The sequence below is a fragment of the Camelus bactrianus genome, chromosome 20 (genome assembly GCF_048773025.1).
Source record: "Camelus bactrianus isolate YW-2024 breed Bactrian camel chromosome 20, ASM4877302v1, whole genome shotgun sequence".
In the NCBI taxonomy this organism is placed as follows: Eukaryota; Metazoa; Chordata; class Mammalia; order Artiodactyla; family Camelidae; genus Camelus; species Camelus bactrianus.
This window is the reverse complement of record NC_133558.1, coordinates 1,545,287-1,570,062: the sequence shown is the minus strand read 5'-3', so window position 1 is coordinate 1,570,062 and position 24,776 is coordinate 1,545,287. Positions and strand designations below refer to the sequence as shown.

The 24,776-nt window shown below is 53.0% G+C and overlaps 1 protein-coding gene across 12 annotated transcripts in view; it reads left to right on the top strand.

The window, feature by feature from the left end:
• The window catches only part of MYLK4 (myosin light chain kinase family member 4), a 70,712-nt gene extending 48,707 nt beyond the window's left edge, over positions 1-22,005 (top strand). For 4 of the 12 annotated variants that reach the window (XM_010968572.3, XM_010968571.3, XM_045505591.2 and 1 more), the window contains 10 exons: positions 1,063-1,168; positions 3,573-3,666; positions 3,740-3,849; positions 4,711-4,852; positions 7,806-7,876; positions 8,629-8,757; positions 9,388-9,540; positions 12,209-12,287; positions 15,593-15,665; positions 18,235-22,005. In XM_010968572.3, the coding sequence (XP_010966874.1) occupies positions 1,063-1,168; positions 3,573-3,666; positions 3,740-3,849; positions 4,711-4,852; positions 7,806-7,876; positions 8,629-8,757; positions 9,388-9,540; positions 12,209-12,287; positions 15,593-15,640 (932 nt within the window). In that variant the 3' untranslated portion in view covers positions 15,641-15,665; positions 18,235-22,005. Of the gene's footprint in view, positions 1-1,062; positions 1,169-3,572; positions 3,667-3,739; positions 3,850-4,710; positions 4,853-7,805; positions 7,877-8,628; positions 8,758-9,387; positions 9,541-10,617; positions 13,542-15,592; positions 15,666-18,234 lie in introns of those variants that run through there. The other 8 variants (XR_012500874.1, XR_012500873.1, XR_012500872.1 and 5 more) reach the window with 8 other exon arrangements.
• Positions 22,006-24,776: the final 2,771 nt, after the last annotated feature.

The window sequence follows — 24,776 nt, the reverse complement described above, 5'->3', positions numbered from 1 at the left end:
ATTTGTGTGCATAATTCACCTTTTTTTTCTTTTTTGGTCTGAAGAGGTGAATGCCACCAAGAGAATTCTTTCTTGACGTCTTCATTTTTCAGCCTACTTATGGGGTGAGGGGAGAATGTCCCCATTAAATCAGATGCCTCCAGATTTATATTATCAGAAGCTTAAAAAATATTAACCCTTGGCAGAGTGCCTAGCACAAAAGTGCTCAAGAATCATATTTTGAATAAGTGTAAAATTTTGAAAGCAGACTTATTGTCTCCTCACCTCCCTTGGTGTCCTCTGTGTGCACGTGAGAAGTGCACACAGCAGGTGCTTAAATAGTGAGTCACTGGGGGAAATGAACAGGTTCGTGGCAAGAGAATCTTAACAGCAGTGATCAGAGGAAGCAGAGAGTAGACCGCAAGACGCTGGTGAGTAATCACGCATTCTAGAACGGATCCCGAGGTGGACTACACTTTAAATGCTTAGGCTGAACGCTAGAAAGAGAGAGCCGCTTGAAAGCCGCAGACTACCTACTTAGCCAGTTTTACTGCGCGTTTTATTTCAAGCCAGAAAAACTCATCTTTGTGACTTAAACGTCTCTGAAATACATGCTAAAGTATTTTGGAAAGTCATGCATAGCTTTCAATGACATGAAGACAGTTTTCATTTTTCTCTCTGCTTTAATGAAAATGCTGGACTATATCAGTGGTGCGTTTTTAAAAATGGGTGGAACGGTTTCTCACGTTTGAAATTAAATGTCTCAGGCCTGGAAGTGTTACCTGTTTGGACCATATTGGGATTGGAGATAGTCAACCGTTTTGCTTTTTCGTTTGTTTCCGAAGGATGTCCTGAAGGAGGGATGAACCACGGCTCAGGGGTCCTGGCATCCTTTCTGAAAGGCATCAGTGTCCCCTTTGTGATTCACAGATCATAGCACAAAGTGAACGTTTGTACTCCCTGGGTCTTAGGGCAGATGGCCTGCTGTGTCTTCTTAGTAAATGAATTAAATGAGCACATGTGTGCTGAGGCCCGAGCTTGGACTTCCGACCGCTTCACGCTGCCCTGTCCTCTCACTCCTAGGTGACGCCCCGGCACCTCCCGCCCCGTTCGACCACCGTATTGTCACTGCCAAGCAAGCCGCGGTCAACAGTTTTTATACCGTGAGCAGGACAGAGATTTTAGGAGGGTAAGTAACGCTCAGCTTCAACACTCTTCCTGCCAAAGGAGAGCGCCTTCGAAGAGACAGCGCTCAGGATGTATTTCACAAGTATTTGCCAGTCTCGATCTGAGGACCAGAAACGTCGTAAACACTTTAAGAGGTTTTAACCGTTTCTGAAAATTGTCACCGATGCCAGAAAGGTTGATGTGGTGACAGTGACCAAGCGCCACATGTGTTATCTGCTTCACTTCCCACGTTGTCACATCTTGGGGGGGGGGGGGGTGGTCCAGCGTGAGTCACCAGAAGGTTTCGAAGCTGCTCGAAGCTTGAAAACTGGGGAACCAAGTGCAGAAGTGAGAGGACACTCAATTTCTCGTGGCATGTGTTAAATCTTTTTTTTTTTTTTTTAAATCATGGCTGGTTTTCCGTTGATGCTGTTACTGTGTGAGGTACTGTGGTTTGTTTCGGTCGGCTGCTTGCCTCGCTGAAGGGCTTACAGCAGGGCGTCAACACCCATCTCTCCCCCGGAGGAAGGAAGAGTCAGGGCGGGCTCGTCACTGGGGGGAGTTCCTTCTTCTGCCGCAGTCACAGGCCCCCTGGGAGACCCTGCCACTCACGGCCTAAACTGCTAAGCTGACCCCCATCACTGGATCTGTGTGAAACAGGAGGAGAGCCGGCGATGCACACTGACCTGTGTGGGACCGACCTACCAGCGGCGAGGGTGTGTGCGGCCGGGGTGCCGGGCGGGGCCGCCGGCCGCGGAGCTGCTCCTCCTTTGCCTCTTCCCCCCGGGACCCCCTGCACTTCTGCCTCCTCCGCCGGCTGACGGTGGAGAAGCCCGTCCTGTGGGGACGGGCCCGGGGGAGGTGGGTGCTGGAGCAGTTGCAGGTGCCCTGGGGCTCTGCACGCAGCAGCTCTTCTGGGTCTGAGGGACTTCGGTGGCCAGCCAGCGACGGTGTCTCTGAAGGAGGGTAGTTACTCGCAGAAGCGGCTTTGACACAACCCCGGGGTTGGTGCCTGCTTCTGGTCCAGGTCCGTCAGGGACTCTTAGAGTTTCCTTCCTGCCCCTTTGGGCAGCGTGGGTCGTCAGTCGTCCTGCAGGCGGGACCGGCTTCCCAGCACCCGGTCCTGGGCTCTGTAAGTAAGTGGGAGGAGCAGGGGCGTGTGCGTGTGTGCCCTAAAGTGCACAGAGGCCGTCAGCGGGTGTACCTCCTTTGCAGTAGAGGGGCATCAAGACAGCAAATTATCTTTCACCTTCGGCAGAGATATTACAGCGTGGCAAGGACCCCCGTGCTGAGGCCTGTAGGGTGTTTGTGGTCCCTGCTTCTGCGCTCAGTGGGCGTGAGGTCATCAGCCTGGTGGACCAGCGGGGGTCCCGCGAGGCCACCTCAGCACTGAAGGCCGTGTGCAGTGAACCGCACGAGGAGACAGACAGGATCTCTCTCAGCTGGGCCAGGCTGTCCTGGGGGCCGTGGCTAGTTAAGGGGAGAAAGCCTTCTCTCAGTGAGCTGCCGCACCTGCACTCCTGTTCACATGCTCCCGGAAAGAACCTCATCTCAGCAGCGGGCGGAATTGAGTCACACTTGGCTATGTTTATGGTAATGTCATTCCCCAAGACCCAGCTGCCTCTGCGCAGGGAGTGCGGCTGAGTAGGGTGGGAGGTGGTGGCCTCGCCCTGCCTCTGTCTGCTGGTGCCACGACCCTCCCCTCGGCAGCCCCCAGGGCTTCAGGTCCACGATGTCGGGGAAGCTCCCCTTCCACTCCTGTGTGTGGCCGTCACTGCACAGGCAGACACCTGGGGCCCATCTGTTTAACTAAATCAGGAGTCACAGCAAGCAAGTCCAACTTGAAAATTGCTCATGAGTGTGCATTTCTGTATGTGATGACAATCGTTAAGAAGCTGTCTTACGAAGGATTTATATCCAAGTGAAACTGCCAAGTCTCACAGCTGAATATGTACTATGTCTTTTGATTACATGCATCTATATGCAATTTTGTTATTACTTCTTATTTATTTGTATGCAGTTCCCCAAAATAACTTGATGTGCCTGACCTCTAGTCTGTGTGGTTCCTATGCTTACAAAGCCCAGCTTATGACATTGATATGGATTTGGAAAGATTCTGTTTTTTTCTAGGACAGAAGATCTCAAACTTTAGGTGCATATGAGTCACCCAAGCGGTGTTGTGAAAGTGCAGCTCCTGGGGCCTCGCCCGGCCTTCCTGCATCAGCAGGTCTGGGGTGGCCCCGGAGAATCGCTCCCCGGGGCCCGTATCAGAACTCGGCACTTCTCTAGAAGATGCTGGCTGCAGCAGGTGCACAGCAGCCTTGCTCATTCACACTCAAAGACAGGGGGCCCCACTGGGCAGTGGCTGCAGCTGGGCCCTGGCAGGGACAGAGCCTCAGCTGGGCCATTGTCCTCTTCTTCTACAGGGGACGCTTCGGCCGGGTTCACAAGTGTGAAGAGAAAGCCACGGGCCTGAAGCTGGCGGCCAAGATCATCAGGACGAGAGGCACGAAGGACAAGGTGAGGGCCGCGCGGGGGGCGCCCCCCTCGCCGTGGTGCCCGTGGCACTAACGCAGCCCTCCCTTCCTCCCAGGATGAGGTGAAGAACGAGATCAGCGTCATGAACCAGCTGGACCACGTGAACCTCGTTCAGCTCTACGACGCCTTCGAGTCCAAGAACGACATCGTGCTGGTCATGGAGTAGTATGTCCCGCCCCGCCCTCCGCCCCCGCCCGCGGGCGCAGCTCTGTCCCGCCTCGGGAGTCCTGCAGCCAGCGCTGCGGCCCCCGGATTCTGACTTGCCCGCGTCAGAATCTCATCCGCCCCAGGAAGGAGCTCACTTAGGAACAGGAGCCCCGGGTGAGGCGTGGCTGACAAGGGGTGGGACGTGGGTCAGCCTCTGTCTAAGCTGTGCTGTCCAAACCCCAGCTTCGCCTTTGTTCTGGGGAAGCTGAGGAGAGTGACTCCTGAACTGCCTCTCACTTTCAACCTGATTGCTAATACAGAGTTCATGACAAATTCTTAGTAATTAAGGCTGAGAAGCTTCCACTCAAAATCACCTTTATAAAACTTTAATAAGCGTCTACGTAGAAAGTGAGTTGTTTTCACTGATGCTGCATCGGTATTTGTGATTCACTCCATTCCTCCCACTGGTTTGGGTTTTGTTCATCACCGTGCAGTGAGAAGTCTGGACAATGAATGCCCAGCAGCCGGCACATAAAAGCACTTTATCACTGACGTTGGTCTGAGGAGACGCCATCCACCCTTCACGTGTGCGGAATTCCCTCCCTGCCTCCTGAGAGTCCCCTTTATGTTCCGTCTGTGTTAGACGGTGGCGGCGAGGGCTCGCTCCAGAGCTGTAGCCACAGGATGAAAGGAACTGAGACTTTCCATTTGGGAAACTGATGGTGGCTAAAATAAGGGCCTTCAGCGTAAGAGACACTGGACTGAGAAGGCAGAGAAATAACTGCGTACACATCTGTTGGGAGAGTCTGAGCTTAGATGGGAGAATCACCCGCTCATCAAGGGGTCGTGGCTCAGGACGTCCCCTCTCTTCCCCTGCAGTGTGGACGGAGGGGAGCTGTTCGATCGCATCATTGATGACAACTGCAATCTGACCGAGTTTGACACCATTCTGTTCATCAGGCAGATATGTGAGGGGATAAGACACATGCACCAGATGAACATTCTCCACTTGGACCTGAAGGTAGGGCGTGTTTTGTATCATATGAAATGAAACCCTTCCCAGACCATTCCCTCATGTGGATCCATGGGCCCCGTCAGGTACTTCATGCCAGCTCGTGGTCCTATCACTGAGTACATATTCAGGAATTTTAAAAATTTGGATTCTTAGCCTCATCTCCCCATCCCCAACTTCTGTCACCCACTAATATGTGCATGTCTGCACCTTTAGGGACCACTGTTGGGATTCCTGTAACTTGCCTGTGTTCAAGGAATTCACATGGAAGATGGTTTCCACAATCACCACCACCACCACCATCCCCACCACCACCAACACCGCCATCACCATCATCACCAACACCACCATCCCACCATCACCACTACCATCACCATCATCACATCATCACCATCACCACCACCAACGCCATCATCATATCATCACCAACACCAACACCACCATCACCATCATCACCAACACCACCATCCCATCACTACTACCATCACCACCACCATCCCCACCACCACCACCACCATCACCACCACCACCATCCCCATCATCACATCATCATCACCACCACCACCAACACCACCGTCCTCGCCACCACCAACACCACCATGGTGTCCGTGTTGCAGCCTCTCATTATTAGGTTGAGCAGGTGGGAGGATTTTAGCTAACAGAGAATTCCCTGGTAAAAGCCAAATTTTCCAGCTCTGCAAGAATCCCCAGCACTCTCCTAAAAATCTTTTAAGAAGCTCTGGGCTTGAGGGATTATTTTTCTATGGGCATGCTAGTGCCCAGAGGAGAACCCTATGGCAAAAGGAAACAGGGCAGCCAGAAGGGAGGTGCTAAAATGCTAAGGGTGGTGGGGCAGGGCCAGGCACCATGCCGGAAGTGGTGGAAAACCTGTGAGCAGCAGGGAGCCAAGTCTTCCTTCTCCTCTCATTAACGACCCTTCCCTTATGCTGTCTCTCCCACTATCAAGTCCCCAGACCCCGACTGTGCCTCGTTAAAACCAGTGAAAGACCAGGTCCGATATCTCCGACCAGCTCTAATATTGGGGCTGAATATCGTAAAGTGCATCTTCTTGGGTGGCTCAGTCATTGTCGTTTCCCTGTTTGCACAGCACGACAAGGAGATAAAATTTATATTCTGTATAATATGCCATCTACGGAAGCCATCGGGGATGGTAGAGCTAAGTGAATTTAAGTTTCCTCCGTGGTTTCCATGGGCCTCTGTTGGCTTCCCTCACTGTTCCTGGGGCAGGGGGACGCAGTGTATAAAAGGACACAGTCAGAGGTTGAAAACCATTAGCAAGGCCCGTGGCTATGAGCTGGTTTGATGGTGCATCTTTTCACGGAGAATTTTCACTGAGTGTAACTGTTCTACAAATATCCCTGAAGGGATCTGATTGGCAGCTGGAGCTAGGACCTGACCTGCCGTAAGTCAGACAACACCATAGGTGGCTTCACAGTGTTGACTGAGGACTTGCAATGAGCGATGCAAGTTATGGCCTGTATGTAGAGACAGTCAGAAAGGCAACAGCTGGGTGAGTCATTACAGACCAGGTGTCCCTTTCAGAAAGCGCACGGGAAGGAAGACGGCCAAGAATGTTGAATGCTTGTCACTGTGACCTAGGTGACTTAAAAGTGGTCTCTTTTATATCCGTGTGTGTGTGTTGCAAATCGTATTCAATGAATATGCTTTAATTTCATAGCTAGAAAAAAATTAACTCTTTGAAGTGCCCTTGGAGCTGTTTCTTTACATTCTGCAAACAGATTTTTTTATGTCAGTGTTCTTTGGCAGCTGGACAGCTTTATACATGATCAATCAGTTACCTAAGTGTGAGGCCAAATATTCTTATATAGCACCCACTTCTCTATAAATTGCCTTTGCTTACAGACATCTGTTTTAGAGATATTTAGAAAAAGACTTCCAGAGACATTATGCCCAACCAACATGGACGGGAGGTACGATGTCGTTTCATAAAGTGTTTCTGTGTTTCTGATCTCATTCTAACCTCTTCTCCACCTAGACAGGCTGGGGGGCAGCCATGACCCCACCCAAAGGACAGGGCATGAGGTCCTGGGGACCTGGCGACCTGGCTAACGCCCTCCCCAGCGCATAGGGAAGAGTTAGGGTTAATAAGAGCTTGAGAGATTCAGGCAATTCTTTGAAAACTTTCTCTCTCTTTTATGAATGATCTTAGCTTTAAGCCATACCCCATGTCTCCCCCACACCTCAGGTTTTCTGTCTGGACAAATGCAGGTGCCCTTGTAGGACACCCTGTAAGCACGGGCTAGCTCACCTTTCTCCCTCTTCACCCCAAGCCTGTCCGAGTGGCAGGGCAGAGCCTTTCCAGAGTCAAACGCCAAGGGAACACTTTGTCAAGGGTTTTAGGCACTGAGACCAAACTCAGCAAAACATTGGAATTGCTGAGAATGAAGAATGATTGGGGGTGGGGGAACCCTCCTTTTACATATGACTTTCCCATAGACTAAGCACAAAGGGAAAGTCTGGAGGTCAGGAACGTTCACATTATATTGTGTGTTCAGTGTGGCTTTTTAAAGGAATCAGGCCATTTCTCTTGGAACTCGTAAATCCTTGGGAAAAAATATTCCTCCATAAAGGGGAAATTCATACTTAATAATTTTAGGGGGACAGATGTCAAGCTGGAGACAGCCTCCACCAGTCCATTGGGAAGGTCCTGAGGCGGGAGGCCTCTGCCTGAACTCACACATTCGGGTCGACTGCAGAACCAGCGAGGGGAGCAGGCAGGGCAGTGCAGGCTTGGCAGGGCCCCGACAACCTCACCCACCACATAATTAAAGGAGAAAATGCCCGCGCAGACAAGCCAGCCCCAAAGTGAAAGGCCTGCTATGTTTTTCCTGAGCATCGTTGTATTTTTAGTTGTGGTTCAAGGACAATTTGAGTGAAGGATGGTTGTTTTCGTTGCTAATGTGTGTCTTTCTCCTGGCAGCCTGAGAACATCCTGTGTGTGAACCGGGACACTAAACAAATAAAAATTATTGACTTTGGATTGGCCAGAAGGTATGTCAGTTTGGACATAGGTGTGTGAACCGAGTTGGGGAGCTTGCTGGGCGCTCTTTCTTTGCAAAGATAAATCTGATCTAACCCTTGGTTTCATGCCCCCATTTAGAAAGAACTTGACAAAAATTGTGTTTCAGCTCTCCCTTTTTGGCTTCAGGGCTTGAACAAACTCAGGGGTTTCCACAGTGCATGCAAGAAAAAATATAGAATATTAAAACCTAATACGGTGAAGTTATTACATTTGAAGACATTAATTCAGAATTTGTAAGTGTCTGTCTTAGTCTTTTATATTTGTTCCATCTGTAAAGAGATTTCCTTTAAAAAAATTAACTGTGTAAGCAAAGGGTTCTGATACGGAAAAGGAGCTCAAGGGACGAAGGAGTGTGTGTGGGCTTCAGCACATCAGCGAGGCTGTAAAATGGTTGTAAGTCACTGCGTCTTCCTTCTTCATGGACACAGGCTTGCTCAAGCCGCCCCCATGTCAGGGCCCGTGCTGGGGCTCCTGTCGCCGTATTCCGTAATTCAGGGTTCTGACTATTCTCATGACTGTTTAAGATTATTGAGCTTGTCTGGTAGGAGGAAGCTTCCTCACAAGCTTTGGACGCTCTCTCTTAAATACGCGACTTCCTTCAAAAAAGGATTTTAAACTTGCCGTGTGGATGTACTTGTTTTGCTCATAGGCTGCATCCTTGCAATTTCCATGATTTCTGATGCGCCCTCTCCATGCCTCCATGTTGTCTCCAAAATTTCAGGTACAAACCCAGAGAGAAGCTGAAGGTGAACTTCGGAACGCCGGAGTTCCTTGCCCCTGAGGTGGTGAACTACGACTTTGTTTCCTTCCCCACGGACATGTGGAGCGTGGGGGTCATCGCCTACATGCTGTAAGCAGACCCCTGGCCCTCTGCCGCTGCTCCTCAGGCGCTGTGCCTGTTCTGTGGGGCTCTGCTGCTTTGAACAGAAGCCCGGATGTGGGTCTGCAGATCCCTCCGGACCAGACTCAGCAGCTTCTGAGCTTCTGCTGACCCTTGTGGGTGGAAGCAGTAAACCCCTTCCCCGAACATCACCTGAAAAGTTGAAGTACGTATTCTTCACTAATCACTTGAGCTCCTAGGACACACCTAGTGCCCTAAAAATAATTTTTAAAAAACCCCAAAGCCCCAAAACTCGTGCCCTGACCTCCCCCTCAGTGACTTAGTAGCCTTACTCCTCGGAGGCGACACTCCTGGCGTTTGCACCTGAGGCCGTGCCAGCACTTTGCTAGCTGTAAAGGCTTTAAAAAGGCAGCTGCACTATTTAGGGTAGCTGCCACCATCCTTGCTGCCACTGTTTAATGAGGAGTTGGGCTGAGAGGAGTAGCATTTTCTTGATTGCAAAAACATATAAGTAAATTATGCTTAATTCTTGGTCATCTGCCCTCCTGTGGTTTCCAAGGACAGAACCGAGAAGGCAGCCTATCTGTGAAGGGTCTGCAGGTGGGTGAAGGACACTCACCCTGGATTTGTGTCTTTCAGACTTAGTGGTCTGTCCCCCTTCCTGGGAGACAGTGACGCTGAGACTCTGAACAACATCCTGGCCTGCAGGTGGGACCTAGAGGACGCAGAGTTTCAGGACATCTCGGAGGAGGCCAGGGAGTTCATCGCCAAGCTTCTGGTCAAGGAGAAGAGGTGACCCTGGCTCTCTGTGTGCTCTGGGGGAAGTAGGGATAATGGGGGCGGGGTCCCCGGCTGTCAGAATTTGTGTCCGATAGCTACCGTGCCCCTAAGTGACACCTGTGACGCACCCACGGAGTTGTAGGCAGAGTGAATTCGATGCTCTTGACCCAGGTCACTGAGATCTGGATGCTCTGGCCACGAGGCTGGGATGGGGCTGGGAAAAGTTCCCTCCTCTGCCTTTTGTAATGAGGCTCTGGCAAGTAGGGTGTCTTGCTGGGCTCAGCAGACTCACCCTCAGAACGACGGGTTTGGGTAACCTATCCCACGATCCCTTCCACACGTACGGGGCGTAGGCGGCTCCACGCCGCTGAACGCTTGACCCCCATTTCATTTGAGAGCCTGCTCTGGACCGGACCATGCCGACTGCTGTGTAGACATTCTCTCTTTAAGCCCCACCCAGCTGCACAGGTGGAAATGGGCATTGCTGTTCCAGGCACGAGACTCCGACTAGTCTGCGCGAGATTGTGCAGCTGGCTAAGTGGTAGAACTGATCATCAGCACAACTCAACCCTCCCCAAGGCCGTGCACTTACATTTCACGGGCTTCTGTTTTCAGTCTTGCTCAAACCACGTAATTCAAAATTCAGTGGATGAAGAATAGTGATATTGAAACACTGGGGTTTGCATTTTAGAATCTGGGGGGTGGGGGCCATTGTGATTTGCCTGTCACACACTTTTCAGATGGTTTTGTCTAAACTATATAAAGGTAGATAACATTTAAGATTTCAGGGCCAACAATACTTGCTTTTTGTGTTATCATATCTACGGCTTTTAAGTGATCAGTACACATGACTATGAGCTAATAGGCAGGAGGTTCGGGGTGGGGCTGGGAACGACACAGGCAGTGGGTCTGGTGCAGGGTCTGGCGTACGTCCTCCACTCAGGGACTTCACCGGTTGCCTCCAGTCTGCCGGAAGTGTGTCTGGGGCACTGAGAACAGACGCACAAAGCCCAGTCCCCTCCTTTAGGCGACTCACGACCTAACAGGAGAGACGGGGTTAACAATGGAGCTAACGTTTTACTCACGCAGAGTATACTGACAAGGGCCAGAACTGAGCCTGAGGGTGAGGACGACTCACCCTGGCTGGAGAGTCAATTTGAGAGAAGAGTGGTGAACAGACACTGGTTTTGTCCTTAAGGATGGGAAAGATGAGCGGCACGGGAGCTGGTGTAACCGGTACCGCTGTCGGTACCTTACTGGACGCCAGCAGCGAACAGATGGAAAACGCCTTCACGGACTAAAGTCAAATCCTTGGTGGGAGAGAGACGCACACTTACTGAGAACCTACGCTCCTGATGCACTTTGTGTGTTACCTGGTTCGGCCCCCGGGTGACCCTGTGGTGTAAGGACGGCATCACCGTTACTTTACACGTGAGGACACCGAGGCCAGGAGCAGCGGAGCAGCGCACAGCTGGCTCGGGGACCCCGGGCCCCTGCCCTGCCCACTCCCGAGTCTGGGGTCTCATTCTTGCCTGAGGAGCAGCAGCCACACCTCCGGGCATTCCAGTTGATGCTTGGACGAAACTAACTGGTTAATGCTGAGAATTGTTATCGTAGAGTAAATTGGGCACAAACATAAACTTGAAATTGCATCAAAGATTTAGTTATTCATGCAATGTTATTGTTAACTGTTTAACAGTCAGCTGTTACAAGTTTGACATCGGAGTGCAGGAATAATTTTTCGGCTCTTGTCAGCTACTGGAGTACTGCTGGGGGGTCCAGTACAGACAATTTATGGTAGTCAACAGAATAAGCCTTCCAGTTGAAGCTGGTGGAAGTCGAGAGTTTTTTTAAAAAAATCGTATCTGTTTGTTTAGGGTCCTACTGGTAAGGCTGTCACCAAGCGACCCTTCACTGGCCAAAGTCAAGTCTTGTCTCCTCTCTCGTACTTAAGTACTTGGTGTCGGATGCAGCGGCTCACAAGCCGAGCGTCACGAGGACCTGACACTGCTCTTCTGATGTTGTTTCAGACATAGACGTCAGATCGTCACACTTGCAATTTTTATTTTGGAAGGTTATTCCATTTCATGTGATAAATGTGAGCACACAGGACAAGTTTACGAAGCTGAGAATTGTGATATAACATATTGTTATAATTCTTCCTCAGGTATTTTTAAATTTATAAACCTTTGCTAGGGCAAAAGTTTCTAACATACGCTCAACCCTAACGCTAACTCTCCATCCGTTTCTCTATGGATTTGACTCTTCAAAACTTCTTAATTCAAAAGTTAGCAATGCATATTGTTAAAAAGTTTTAATACGTAAATTGCTTTTGCAATCACCAAGCATCGTAGAGTTTTAGCCTCACGGTGATAACCTACACCTGCTCTTCAGCGGACGGTGGGAGTTCAGTTTCTGATGCTCAGCACAGCAAGGGTGGCCGCCTACCTCGGAAGGTAAATCGGTTGTTAAGAAGCACTTCGAGTTATTTGCCTTCTTGTCTTACCAATATCATCACCCTGGTCCGATCTGATGGAGCCTACGGTCACTGGTCCCCGCTCCGGGGAAGACAGACCTGCCTGTGGACTTGCCGCTCCGCCGTCTGGTCTCCCCGGGCAGCGGCCAGAGCCAAGGTCTCAGGCGCTGTGTCCCCGCCGATAACCTCCCGCCTTCCCTTTAGCTGGAGAGTCAGTGCGAGTGAAGCCCTCAAGCACCCGTGGCTGTCGGACCGCGAGCTCCACTCCAGGCTCAGCGCGCAGGTAACCGCGGCCCGCTTCCCCCTTTCCCAGGCAGCTCCGACCCTCTGATGATCAGACGCCGGAGGCACCGCAGCCTTCAGTGAGGTTCTCCCTAATTACTGCCTCACAGCCTTCGAATCTTGTGTGAGTGTTAACGTGCTTGAAATGCTTTCGCTGAGCAACTTGTGTTCTTTAAACGCATGCTGACTGTGTTGTTTAGTAGAGTTCTGTTTTCACAGAGCTGTTTATTGTGTTTGTCCTTGATTATTGTATCCATTATAAAGTGGATGACACCCCTGTAACTATGCACACACACACACACACACTTACACACACACAGCCTGGGGTACAAACACGCGGAGTTTTGAAGAATTCGTATTAACGTGCATTCAAGATAAACATCCTCCTTAGAACAGAACTCAGAACTCTGACGTCCGTGCTTGCCTGGCCTAGTCTGCTCTGGGCGCCAAAAAACTGTAATATTCACCTTTCTGAAGCTATTGGTGTAAGTATATGGGAAGGGACTCCTGCAGAGGACTAAGCAGAGATGAGTGAGGTGTGTGTTGAGAGCACCCGAGCCCCTGCTCTGGGATGACTTTAGATCAAGTCCTTGTCTGCTCTCCCTGCCTGGATTACCGTTTACATTCCAACTCCCTCGTCTGCGCCTTCTGCACGGATTTCTTCCCTAAGCTTCAGATCCAAACGCCACCCGTGCACTGGACATTTCCACCTGGATCTTCTCAGTCCTAAACTGAACTCCTCTCCCCCCACCTCACCTGGTCCACAGCCAGCCCCCCCAGAACGGCCTAACCCAGACCTGGGAGCATCTCCCGCCATCCCCTCATCTCGTATTTAATTTACCTCCAAGTTCTGTACGTATTTCCTCTAATTATTTCTGGAGTCTGCACAGCCCTCCCCATCCCCATGGTTATCTTGGCCGGGACACCCCTGACCTGAATTACTGTGATCGTCCCCTCCCAACTACCTCCATCCAGACCACGGTGGATTGTACACACAGCTCAGAAGCAGGTGTGTTGCGTTTAAGTAACTTTACTGAACTGGGTGGTCAGCTGGGCAAGACACAGAGAGGCGATGCTCAGGCTCTGCCTTCAGGCCTCCCTGGGGACCAGGCTCCGTCGCGAGCGTCCCCTGGACGGCCGCCTGGCACAGGATGCGTCTGATACACCCTCATTTCCTCCATCTTCGCTCCTCAGCCTCCCGGGGGTTTGACTGGAGCTTTCCACTGACCAAACCCTTGGAATGACTCTGCTTCAGGTATTCATTTTTTCCACATCCAGCTTTTATTGAAATTAACTCTCCTTCTAAATTCAGCATCAGTAGTGAGTTTTATTTGTGTCTGAATATACCTTTCCTTGATAATTGGTACTGATGTCAAGTAAAAATAGGCTTATTACCGAGTTGGTTCCTCACCCAGACTACATAAACTGCTTATTAGGGTTACCAACCTATTCTGGGCCAATTTTCCGCCAGTGTATTTTTACCCAAGCTCCTTGGTGTCCAAATACACTTTGACGTGGTAGGACAGTATGGAAACCACAGCAGGTAATTAATGACATTATACAGTTTAAACGTGTTTAAAAGTACGTTTTAAGCCATGTAACACCAACAACAAAAATCACCTTTTCGTTCTTCTATCCAACTGCTGGTGCCTACGGTGAATAGATACTTCAAGAACGGTGAGGATTTTAAAAAAAGTTCCATCGTGCAAACCTAGCCAGTTGCCATGAACGTTATGGTTGTACCGCACTGTGCCAGGCTCTGTTCTGCTCCATGAAAATTAACACACTCAGGCCTCGTACCAACCCTTTGAAACAGGCCCTGCCATTAGGCTCATTACGTAGATGAGAAAACTGAGGCCAGGGGTTAAGTGCTGGTCCAGGACCCCAGCGGGAGCAGGTGACTGAGCCAGCATCCCACCACAGGCAGGCAGGCTCCGGACTCTGCCGTCCTGCGGGAGGGCCTGCTGGGCTGGGGCGGGGGGGCTGTGGCGTTCCTGGACCCATTCATGTACCAAACATTTTTGGTGTCACTGAAAGCCAGTACTAGAGCTTAATATAGCTTTTATTTTTCAGTGAAAGATTGAGACTAATTTTTTCCAGAAGATTGATGTTTGGAATAATCTTGGTTCTAAGAATCAAGAATTTAACTTTATATTGGAAAATTTAACTCTTACCCAAACTATTTACTATCTAACTCTAAATTCTATTTTAAAAAGTTTAAAGTAAACTTTCCTTCACCTCTTTTAATTGTTCTGTGCTTGAGAGCACGTCCTGTTTCAGAACCCCGAGCGCGCCTGCAACCGACGAAGTTAAGGAGGATTTTCCTCCTCAGACATTAAGGCCCTGACATTCCCTGCCTTCGGTGCTGGGCTCAGGATGACATGTGGTTCCCAGGCTCCCCTCTGTCCCCGCCATCCACGCACAGCCCGTCTGCCATCAGAAACAGCTCTCAGCTGGGGTGCGGCAAAGCCTTCCCAAACGACAAGTCTGTGCGAACTTAGCCAACGCCCTCGGCAGGCGTGTCACACACTTAGGGGCGGGAGGAAGGAAGATGGAGCGGATGTGACATGGATTCATTCCCCTCGAGTAGTAAGCCTTCACCTTTCCCGCTCCCTGTGCCGCAGCCTCGGCTGCCGCCCTCTTCCAGCTCACTGAGCTGGTGAAGTAACCCGCACCCACTCTTCCCTCGCTCACCACAGCATCGTGGCATTAACTACAGCTCTGCTCACAGTCTTCCTGGGTCAAAACGTCTTCCAGAGGCCCCGCTGTGCACCCCAAACACAGCCAGCAGTTCAGGCCCCCGACCCCAGGGCACCCCTCCGGCCCCAGTATGTCCCCACGTCAGACTTCCAGCCCTGTCCCCGCGGCCCCTGCTGGGTCAGCCCCACTCTCACGACGGCCTAAGGTCTGCTTTACAAGCCGCCTCCTCTAAGACAGCTCTTCTCAGTCCCCACACTGGAGGTGCCTCCGCAGTCCTCCTGAGCCCGTCCTGTGGCGCCTAACTTGTCCCTGGGGTTTGGGGACGTTGGGAAGAAGCAGTCTGTGTGTCTGACTCAGCCTTGCGGTCAGTCTGTCTCGACTCTTGTGCTTTGTCAAAGTGACTTTTGACAAACACACACGTGCAGAAGTGCAGTGTCACTGGGTGCGAGGCCCTTTGTGTACCTGAGGGGAGGGTGTGATGTCAGGGGCCCCGGGGGACAGCGGGGGGAGTGCTTGAGCAGCACCTGGAGGGCCGGTCAGCTCGTCTAAGTCAGGAACTGACGGAAACGTTCGAATCCTTCTCGAAATGTCTTCTGGTTTCCCTAGAAGATGAAGAACTGCTGCTCCGATGGCCAGGGCCCGGTGGCCAAGTAGTCCCTGGAAGGCGCCCATTTGAAAGGTTGGTCTCGGCCTTTTCCTGAAGGGTGGTTGAGCCCAAAGCGAGAGGAGAGGGGAGGCTGTGCGGGCAGAGGGGGGAGAGGGGAGGCTGTGCGGGCAGAGGGGGGAGAGGGGAGGCTGTGCGGGCAGAGGGGGGAGAGGGGAGGCTATGCAGGTAGCGGGCCGTGGTCCTGCCAAAAGGAGGCCCTGGAGCCAGCCCGTTCTGTGCTTTCTGGCTGAGAAACTTGCATTTCCCGAGCTGTGGGCTGGAGATCGCCTTACTCCCTGGGTTTGCTGAGCGGCTCCAGTGAGGTCACCCCGGCAGAGCCGGGGACCAGGGCTGGCACGGAACAGGTGCTCAGGAGGCAGGACCTGCACAGAGGCCTTCCCCTGTGTGGGATCAGGGGAAGGAGCACGTGTCTGGTAGAGCTGGGGGACCGAGGCTCAGAGCCTTAGAGACTAACCAAGCCCCCGAAGCTGCCCCAGATCAGAGCAGGGCGTGATCCTCTCGGGTCTCAGCCCTGAGCCCACACTTCTTTTCTCCCCTGAGCTGCGTGCGGGTCTGGGTCCACTCTTGGACCCCAAGGAGCCACCTCTTCATACAAAGCCTCTGCCCTGCTTAGAATGTTGTCAGAATTATTCAGGGAGAGACAGTTTACACATGAATCTCTTCTGTTACATCAGTATGGCCTGATTTATGGCCTAAAGGTGAGGCCTGGGCAGGGGGTACTTATTTCAGAGGACTTTTGGAAATCCCAGCACCTGCACCCCCGGGTGAGCCCCTCGCCCCCTAGCAGGCCGGCTCCTAGTCCTGGGCCGTGAGTCCGCGCCCCAGTTCTGGGGCTCAACTTGGTGACCTTGTGGGACTCCTGACTTGTGGGTCTGCAGCTGCACAGCTCAGTGGTCTTACTCTTTTATTCTGGTTTATATTTATTCTGGCCTGAGGTTCTGCTGGTCTGTTTGACTGTATGTATTCTTGTCAGCTGCCTTGAATCTGTTGTAGAATAAGATTGGGTAGAAATAAATCAGTGACTCATAATCAAAGTCACCAGCCAGCACTAGGAAAGCATTCGGCCTTGGTTGTGAGGGTCACTAACTTAGAAATCTGTGTCAACAGGAAGGCTTTGCTTTCTACCTACAAGGACCATTCTCGTTTGTCAAAAATAGCGAGGACTTAAAGTCTGGGGACAGGAGAAGGTAGTTCTCTGTCCGGTGACAGTGTGGAGAAGGGCGACTCTCGGGGCCCCGAGGTGCAGTGGGGCCGTGCTGTGAGCCTGCAGTTGCTGGGCTGGTCCCTCCTCCCCTCTGTCCCAGAGGCAGCTTCGTCCCCCATGACCACAAACCCCGACGGTTTGCCACAAACCGCCTTCCCACCATGGGCGCCGGGGTCACGCCGGAGGCCCGGTGGGAATGAACTCGGCGGGTGGCGGGAGGCAGCACAGCGAGGCAGGCCTGGCGCCAGGGTCTGGTGGGAAGGACGAGGGGAAACAGCGGTGGGAGATGGCTGAGGCTCCTGGAACCCACGGCCATGGGGGGTGGCAGCCGGGCGGTGATGGCCACAGGGAGGGCAGACAGAAGCGCTGGGGCCGTCACGCTGGCACAGCGGCACAGCATCCTTGTTGGACTTGCCTGATGAGCCCTCTCTGGACCAGGTCAGGCCAGGTCCGCCCCGTGACGGCCGCTCGGGCGGCCGCCTCCTCTCCTGGCCCCTAGCTGGGCCGAGACCCACCTGGTCCCCGCGGTCCCTGCAGTGTGGATGCTTCCTGGTTTACCTTCTCATTTTTAATTTTTCAAATTATAATGTGAACTTAAGATATTAACTCTGGGGGCAGCCTCATTTGAGAAAAATCTCATTAAAAAAATAGGTCATTCTTCACCATATTTCCTGCCAGGAGAAGGCGGAGTTTTTGGCAAGACAGACTATGAGTAAAACCAATATTGAGACAATATTTTTTTAAAATCTGGTGGCTGAAGATTATTGCTGTGGAAAAAGAACAACTCCCAGGCCTTATGAATCAGGGCTGCTCCGCAAGGTAAACTGAGGCAGAGGAACCTCCTGCGGTTTGTTGGGAGGTTTGATGCGCGGAGGAAACACTGAAAGTCAGCTGCGTGGTGATCCGGATCTCACCTCCGTTGCTCTGGGGCCAGCCCGTGAAACAGAACTTGCAGACACCTGGGACCCATGGGGACGGCGTAGACGTGGCACCCGGTGTGCGGCCGGGGTCAGCTGTGGTCGGAAAGCAAGGGGAAAGCCCCCCACCGCCCCGCTTTGATGCCGGCATCAGGCCGGCGGGGCGGCCGGGCGGCAGCAGGCAGGGAGGGGCCTGCGCTCCAGCGGGAACAGAGGGGCCTTGTCCTTCGATCCTGCAAACGGGACGAAAATATCTTGCACAAAAAAAAAAAAGCAAAAAAAATAAAACCACCAGCCCAACAGTGGGATCTTCCAAGGGTTTCTTCTTTTTGTTTTTTTCTCACAGACACACATACTTTATAAAAAGTCATCTGTGGTTTTCCTCAGGGGCACAACCAACTAATTACAATTTTAAAAGCCCTGCTGAATTAACAAGGGTCGTATTTTGTTTGCTTCGCAGGAAAACGGCTGCGGTGGCTGCTGCTTTGAGAAGATTTTTGGCAACATCAGCGGTTCTGATGCCCTGACCCCTGTGAGGACTGGTGGCTCTGGGGAGCAGAAGCCGCCACCCCCAGCTCTGGGCACACAGGGGACCCCAGTGCGGCGGTCTTGGGACGCAGCAGGCCGCACCCCTTCCTCACGACCCACCCCGCACGTGGTGCCCCCCGAGGAGGTGTTTCCCGGCCCTCCTGAGCTGGGAAATTCTTGATCTCAGTCGTGGGCCGGGGGCCTTGGCTCTGCTCTCTCCCAGAGCCCTGGGGCAAGCACCCCGGGGATTTAGTTGAGATTTTAAAACACATTGGATGCATTTAGAGTGGGGATCGCCTTGCGAAGGGGCAAGGATGCCGGTCGTCAGAAAAAACTGAGTCTGGTGCCCCACTGACCACATAGTTTCTCAGACGTTATTATTTTGATTCGGTGTGAAATCAGGTGAATCCCACTGATAAATCATTTGCTTTTCGGAACATAAGCTTTCTTTGAATTCTGAGGTGAGAGGCATCAGACGTCCTATCTTCCATTTATTCTGAAATCTCCTCCAAGAGCAGCGGCCTCTTCCAAGCAGCCGATTTACTTTCAAACACAGGACACATGCTTTCACCTGGCGCCCTGCTCTCTTCCGCCTGAACCCTCCTCTGCATGAAACTCACTGGCTTTACGAGGCAGTGCGGGCGGTGTCTGCTTCCGGCCAGTCCCTGAGTCAGGGCCTTTGGAGTAACGCTGACAGACACCAGAGCCTCCCTTTATGCCGCGGACACGGGGATCGGTGGGTCTGGTGGGTTCTGGGGGGGGGGGGGCAGTGCGGGGCTTCCTGTTGAAGGAGCTTGGGTGCCCCTGGACGTGGGCAAAGACCACTAGCCTCACCACGCGGCGTCTCTGAAGGCAAGCGGCACCTCCACTCGCTCCGGGACCCGACCGTGATTTCCAGCTGGGAGCGCCCTCTTGCTCCTGAGCTCGGGGGCCGTTCCATCCCAGATTCTTCACCAGGGACGCGAGCTCTGCGGGACCCGGTGGGAGAGGCACGGGGCCCCGAGGGCGAGATGCGCGTGGCTGCTTCTTGACGCAGGGGCCAGGCAGAGCGCGCGCCCTCCCGTGACCGGCCCGGCGCCACGCCCGCCGCGCAGCTCGCGCACCTCCCTCGCCCTCCCACTCGCAGATACCTGCTGTGCTGAGATCAGCTACAATAGTGTCCTTATTTTTAGCTTAAATCGTTCCAGGCTCCAGCTGTCCCGAGAGCGGCAAAACAAAACAAGAACAGCTTATTCCTACAGCAGCGGGGCGGGGGCGGCTTTGACGTGTGCTGGCTTCTCTGCATCGTTTCTGTGTCCACCGAGTGAGTCCTCATCCTGTGCCCACGGATAACCACACGTGCAGCGTCCTTTCCCTCGTGTTTCGGGTCCCGGGGGAGCAGAGGCAGAAGACGACGTGCAATGCGTTCAGGCCACGTGCCAACCTGGTGGGCGTGCAGGCGGTGGAGGTGCCCCTCTCCGGCCTCTGCGCCTACATCTTGATGCATCTCTTTTCCCCCTGGGCCTATGCGTTTATCCCAGGTTGGTCTCTCTGTTCCTGTTATGAGACTATGTTTAAATGTTAAATTTAGTTTCCTTAAAACACACGCACACACACACAAGCCCTGACTGAAGTGTTAGTTACTGCACTATCTTTACTGATGGTACTTCATTGAGTCTGGGAAAATCCAAGCCAGGGCAAGGTTAATACTCAGCCCGCAGAGAGCTGGCGTCCAGTCGAATGCTGACCAGGACTAGGGGGTCCGATCTGAAACCCTCGTGGAGGGCATGGTGTGGACGCCCCTCCGGCCAGAGCAGGGGGCTGTCAGCAGGGCGCACAGACTCACCTGGCCGCGCTCTGACCTCACGGGGGCTCATTGCCCGGGCCCCGCACGTGGAAGAGAGCTCTGGCCAGATGAACGCACGGTCTCTTTGCCAAAGTAATCCACTGGTGACCCCACAGTTAGTGGGTGTGATTTTTTATTTTTTAGGGAGTTTAGAAAGGAGACTCTACTTTGAAAATGGATCTACACTGAATTTGCAGTTAAACTTCCACACTTGGCTGGGGGGCAGCCCCAGGCCAGCAGGGGTGCCTTTTGTACGGGGGCTGAGGACAGTGTGCACATCGCAGAGTCAGTCATCACAGCCTGGAGTTCTGGGAACTGGTCTCCTGCTCGCCCTGTCCCCTCCCTCTACGCCCGGTGTGGCTGCCCCGATGGGAACGGGGCTTTGTGCATCCGAGGAATCAAACCAGCCGCGTGCGTGGACCCCAAGACGCGGAGTCTGGCTGGACTGGGCCACTGTGATCAGTTTTTCCAAGAAATCACCAGGGTCTGAATGGCTGTATTACGTCTCCGCCCTCTTACTGGACGTGATGGCTCTGCTCACCCCGGTGAGGCTGCTGCCGTTTCTCCCGTAAAAGGAGGAAACTAGGCACCGACGTGGCCTGGAGAGAAACAAACATCACAGACTATTAGGAAAAAGCAGGTCTGCATTCGTCATTTGTCAGACACCAGCAGGTACCCGAATCTGTTGTGTGAAAGTCAGGGCTCCCGGCCAGCCTGTGACGTGAAAACCTCTGGGAGAGATCCTCACCCGAACTCACGCGGGCTGACGCACGTCGGCCGAGCACCCCAGGCCTGCCTTTTGTCTGACTTGACATCATTTTGCTCTCTTTCTGTGAAAACGTCAGTCGGCGGGCTGCGCGGTCACGGCAGACTGCGACGCTCCGGGTCCTGAAGGCGTGGGAGCACCGACATTTTCAACGTTGGTGTGGAAGTCTGGGTAGCGGATTTTTCTTTTCTTTTTTTAGAATCAAAATTCAGATTTCATGTTAGAGAAATGAGCAAGGCCATCCCTTTATTTGTTTTTGTCTTTCTGCTCCCACCACCCCCACCCCAGGCTCTGCGCGCGGGTGCCGCTGTCAGACACCTGCTTGTTTGGCGTGGACTTCGGGCCTGTTTCAGGGCTTTGTTTGGAAAACTGACTTGGGAACGTGTTAGGAGGGGGCGGGCGGGCACCTCGGGGGCAAGGGCGGTGGGCGCATCTCAGCACTGCCCCGGTGGTTCCGCCGTGGGTACAGGACAGCCACGATGCCCCCACTTTGCTTTTGCTCTATCTTTATAAATTTTTCACTTCTTTCTCTTTTTAAGTTAAAGCCAAAGTCCATTTTCTTATCCATCATGCTCCCCTAAAACCTCTCTGAGATGAAAAATGTATTTCCAAAAGGCAAGTTGCGTTCCGTCCTAAAGGAAACTGGATGCTGGACTTACTGGATGTTGAATTCCTGTTCCAGGCTCACTCCCTTGCGTTGCAGGAATGACTCCCATTTCCCACATGAGAAGGTCTGTGTACTTCTAGCTCTGAATCAGCCAGGTATGCTTTCCCTAGTGGTCTTCATATGGGCAGTTTCACCTTCCATGAAGGCTTGTACCCCCACCCCTGCTGCCCGCTGGAAAGAGCAGAGAACATTCTAGGCCCGGCTGTGCCTGCGCTGAGGTCTGCATGTCCGTGGTCGTCCCCGCTGGCAGATGCCCGGGAGCCCTCCTGATGAGGGTATCAGTGTAGCTAAGAAATGAAACTGGCGGCATAACGGGGCGATTGCGCGTGTCGTGTACTTTCTGTTCCTGAACACCGTTCCATTCAGCCGTGTTTCTTTGCCTTATAAAGACGTGTAACAGTCATAAATGTGTATTGTATCGAAGAATAAACGTGCGCCTTATTGACCTTTTGGTTCATGAGCTAATTTATTCTGTGAGGTGGACTTAGCAAATGCGATACACTCTCCTCAGTGACGAGGCTGGCATGTTAAGTCCTGTGATATCGAGGACCCAGGCTGCCTTCAAAGAGCGACGTCACACTCGCAGGGGCCCCAGGACTGTCCCCAGGGACACCGGCCAGCCCTGTGGGGAAAACAGTTTCCCCGTTCAAACACAGTGGTTACAGTGCACCAGCACAAGGGTCAGGGTTTTCCCCTATTAGCACAAAAATATGACTGGGATAGATAGACAGACAGAAAGATAGATAGACAGACAGACAGAAAGACAGATAGACAGAAAGACAGAAAGACAGAAAGATAGGGCATCTTTAATCAGAATAGCGTTTGACAGGTTGTTGAGGCAGTCAGTTAGCAGCAGTCCAACCCTTTAATGTGCCCGCGTGGATATTCCTCAGACCCAGAAAGGTGTCTGTCTCCAAAGAGGTAGGGTGAAACAGCTGCCCAGCTCTGGGCCGGCACATTGGCTTCTGGGCCGGCGTCCTGGCGGCACACGGCTGTGGTGGATCAGCTGCGAGCCGTGTGTCTGAGGATGACGTCGGGTCCACTCCAGCACCCCCGTTTTAGCCCAGCAGGGATGGGTCCCCACACCCGCACGTGGCTGAGACAGTCCTGATGAGTTTCGTCTCCGTTGCAAGCCTCAGTCCTTCCCACCTGGATGTCCAGGGGAGGTGTCCTGACTTCCTCCCCTGGCGGGGAAACCTCATGGGCCCTCTGCGATATCTCGTTAATTTTGCTTAGCTGGCTTGTGGCCTCAACTGCAGAGCTCAGCCCCCTCAAAACTCACCCAGTTATTTCTAGAGACTTCCAAAATAATTTGGACACAAGCTTAAGAACTAGCATGCCAGGAGAGAGGCCTCTTCCTGCCGGACATCACCTGGCAGCCCAGTGTACACTGACACCTGCTGCCCTGCCAAGGGCACTGCCTCCTGGCTTCCTCCAGAGGCCAGCCCTCTGGGTACCACGATGCGGTGTTTCCCGGGGTGCCCGTCACTCTGAGGCTGCGTGCGCCATCGGGCAGCCACATGGATGCGTGGAGATTCTTACTGCCTGGCAGCCTCGTTCTCAGACAGACCTGAGCAGACTGGGTCATCACACCTGTTAGGGCCCCAGGACTATCACCAGCATCCAGCAGGCGGGTGAGTGAAGGCAGCAGTCTCCTCCCCAGGACCTGGCTGCCCGGCAGTATTCGGTACAACAAAAACAAGGTTCAGGCTCAACGCTGCCACAGCTACAAGCGACAGTGGCGGGACGGCCACGCTTACACAGAGCACTGCGTGTCTATGACAGCGCCTTGTAGGAACGGGCCACTCAGGACAGGTGTGACGAGATTCTAATCGCAAGGTCCGGGTGACTGTTGAGTTGGGTCAGGTGACAGCATCCTGCATAAGTGTCTGAACACCCCCCCCCCCCGCCGAGTTCTCAGACCCTCGGTCCACGCCCAAGCCCGTGGGCTCCCGAGCTCGCTGCGTTCTTACACTGTCCTGTAGGAACTACTCCGTTACTATTATTCTAATACTATATTACATTCTTACTCTTCACTTAAGAGGAGAAATGTCTGTGCGACATTTCTCGGCAGTCCACTCTTTAGCCCCTCGGCTTCCTGGCTCGGCCATGGTGTCCTCAGAGGGCCTGGATCTGACCTTTGCCTGGAAGCCATGTCTTAATCGCAGTGTGTTTGGTTGTGGGGGAGGCTGAATTTTCACATTCCTTTCTGTTTAAAAGCCCTTCCTTTAGATGAGCTCCCTCCTTCCATTTTATCACAAGCAGCAGGAAGGAAGCAGGAGGCGCTTTGGGCAGGGCCAGGAAACCGCCTCGGCCGGACCGCACAGCTCTTCCGCTAAGTCGGCCGCCCCCCGTCACGCAGGTCGCCGTGCTGCTGAACTGTCTGCCACCAGCGGGCAAAGGCTGTTCTCTACCAGTTTCAAGTAATGTTTTCTTCGCTTTCCTTCTAGCCCTCCACGCAACCTCGTGAAAGGTCTTTAGGATTTCGTGAAACGCCCTTCGAGGCCCTTCAAGCTTTCGCGATCACTGTCCCCAGTCTTTGCAGCTTCCTCCCGCAGCCTGTCTCCAGAGCTTTTCCCAGCTTGGTTTTGGTGACGGTGGCTTCTACCATTTCCGAAGGCGTTGGCACCATGGGCTTGTTTATGTTTCTAAAGCCTTATACACCTCCGTCTTTTTTCTTTAATTTAAATATTCCGGGGTAGGGGACTGTGTCGTCACTTTACTGCACCGTTCCCCAGAGGCTTCAGAATCCAGTGAGAAGTGAGCTCGTATTGCCAGCAGAATTACTGATGGACCTTCTCCTCCTTCACCGGGTTCCCCCGCCAGCGCTTTTGCTCGCGGTGTGTCTCTCCCCCGGCCACCAGCGGCAGGGGGAGATGCGCACGTCAGCTGAGAAGCGAGAAGATCGCCAGCCTCTGCTCTGGGTCCTTTCGAGTCCCGCTCCTGGGAGGAGGGGACTGCCCGGTGTCCTCCGAGCCGGGACTCCATCTCTCTGTCTGAAATGTTTTCCACTCATCTTTCTACCTGATAAACACCCCAGCCCCACCTCCTTCCCAGCCCAAGGCCACGTCCTTGTCACGCCTCCCTCTTCTCGCAGCCGTTGTCGCAGCACTTTCCCGCCTTCTGCTCTCGTGGGCTGGCTTCCTCCCTCCTGTGCGCCCCTCGAGTTCGGGGCGTGGTCTTATTCTGGGCATAAGGATCCTTTTCTCTCCAAGT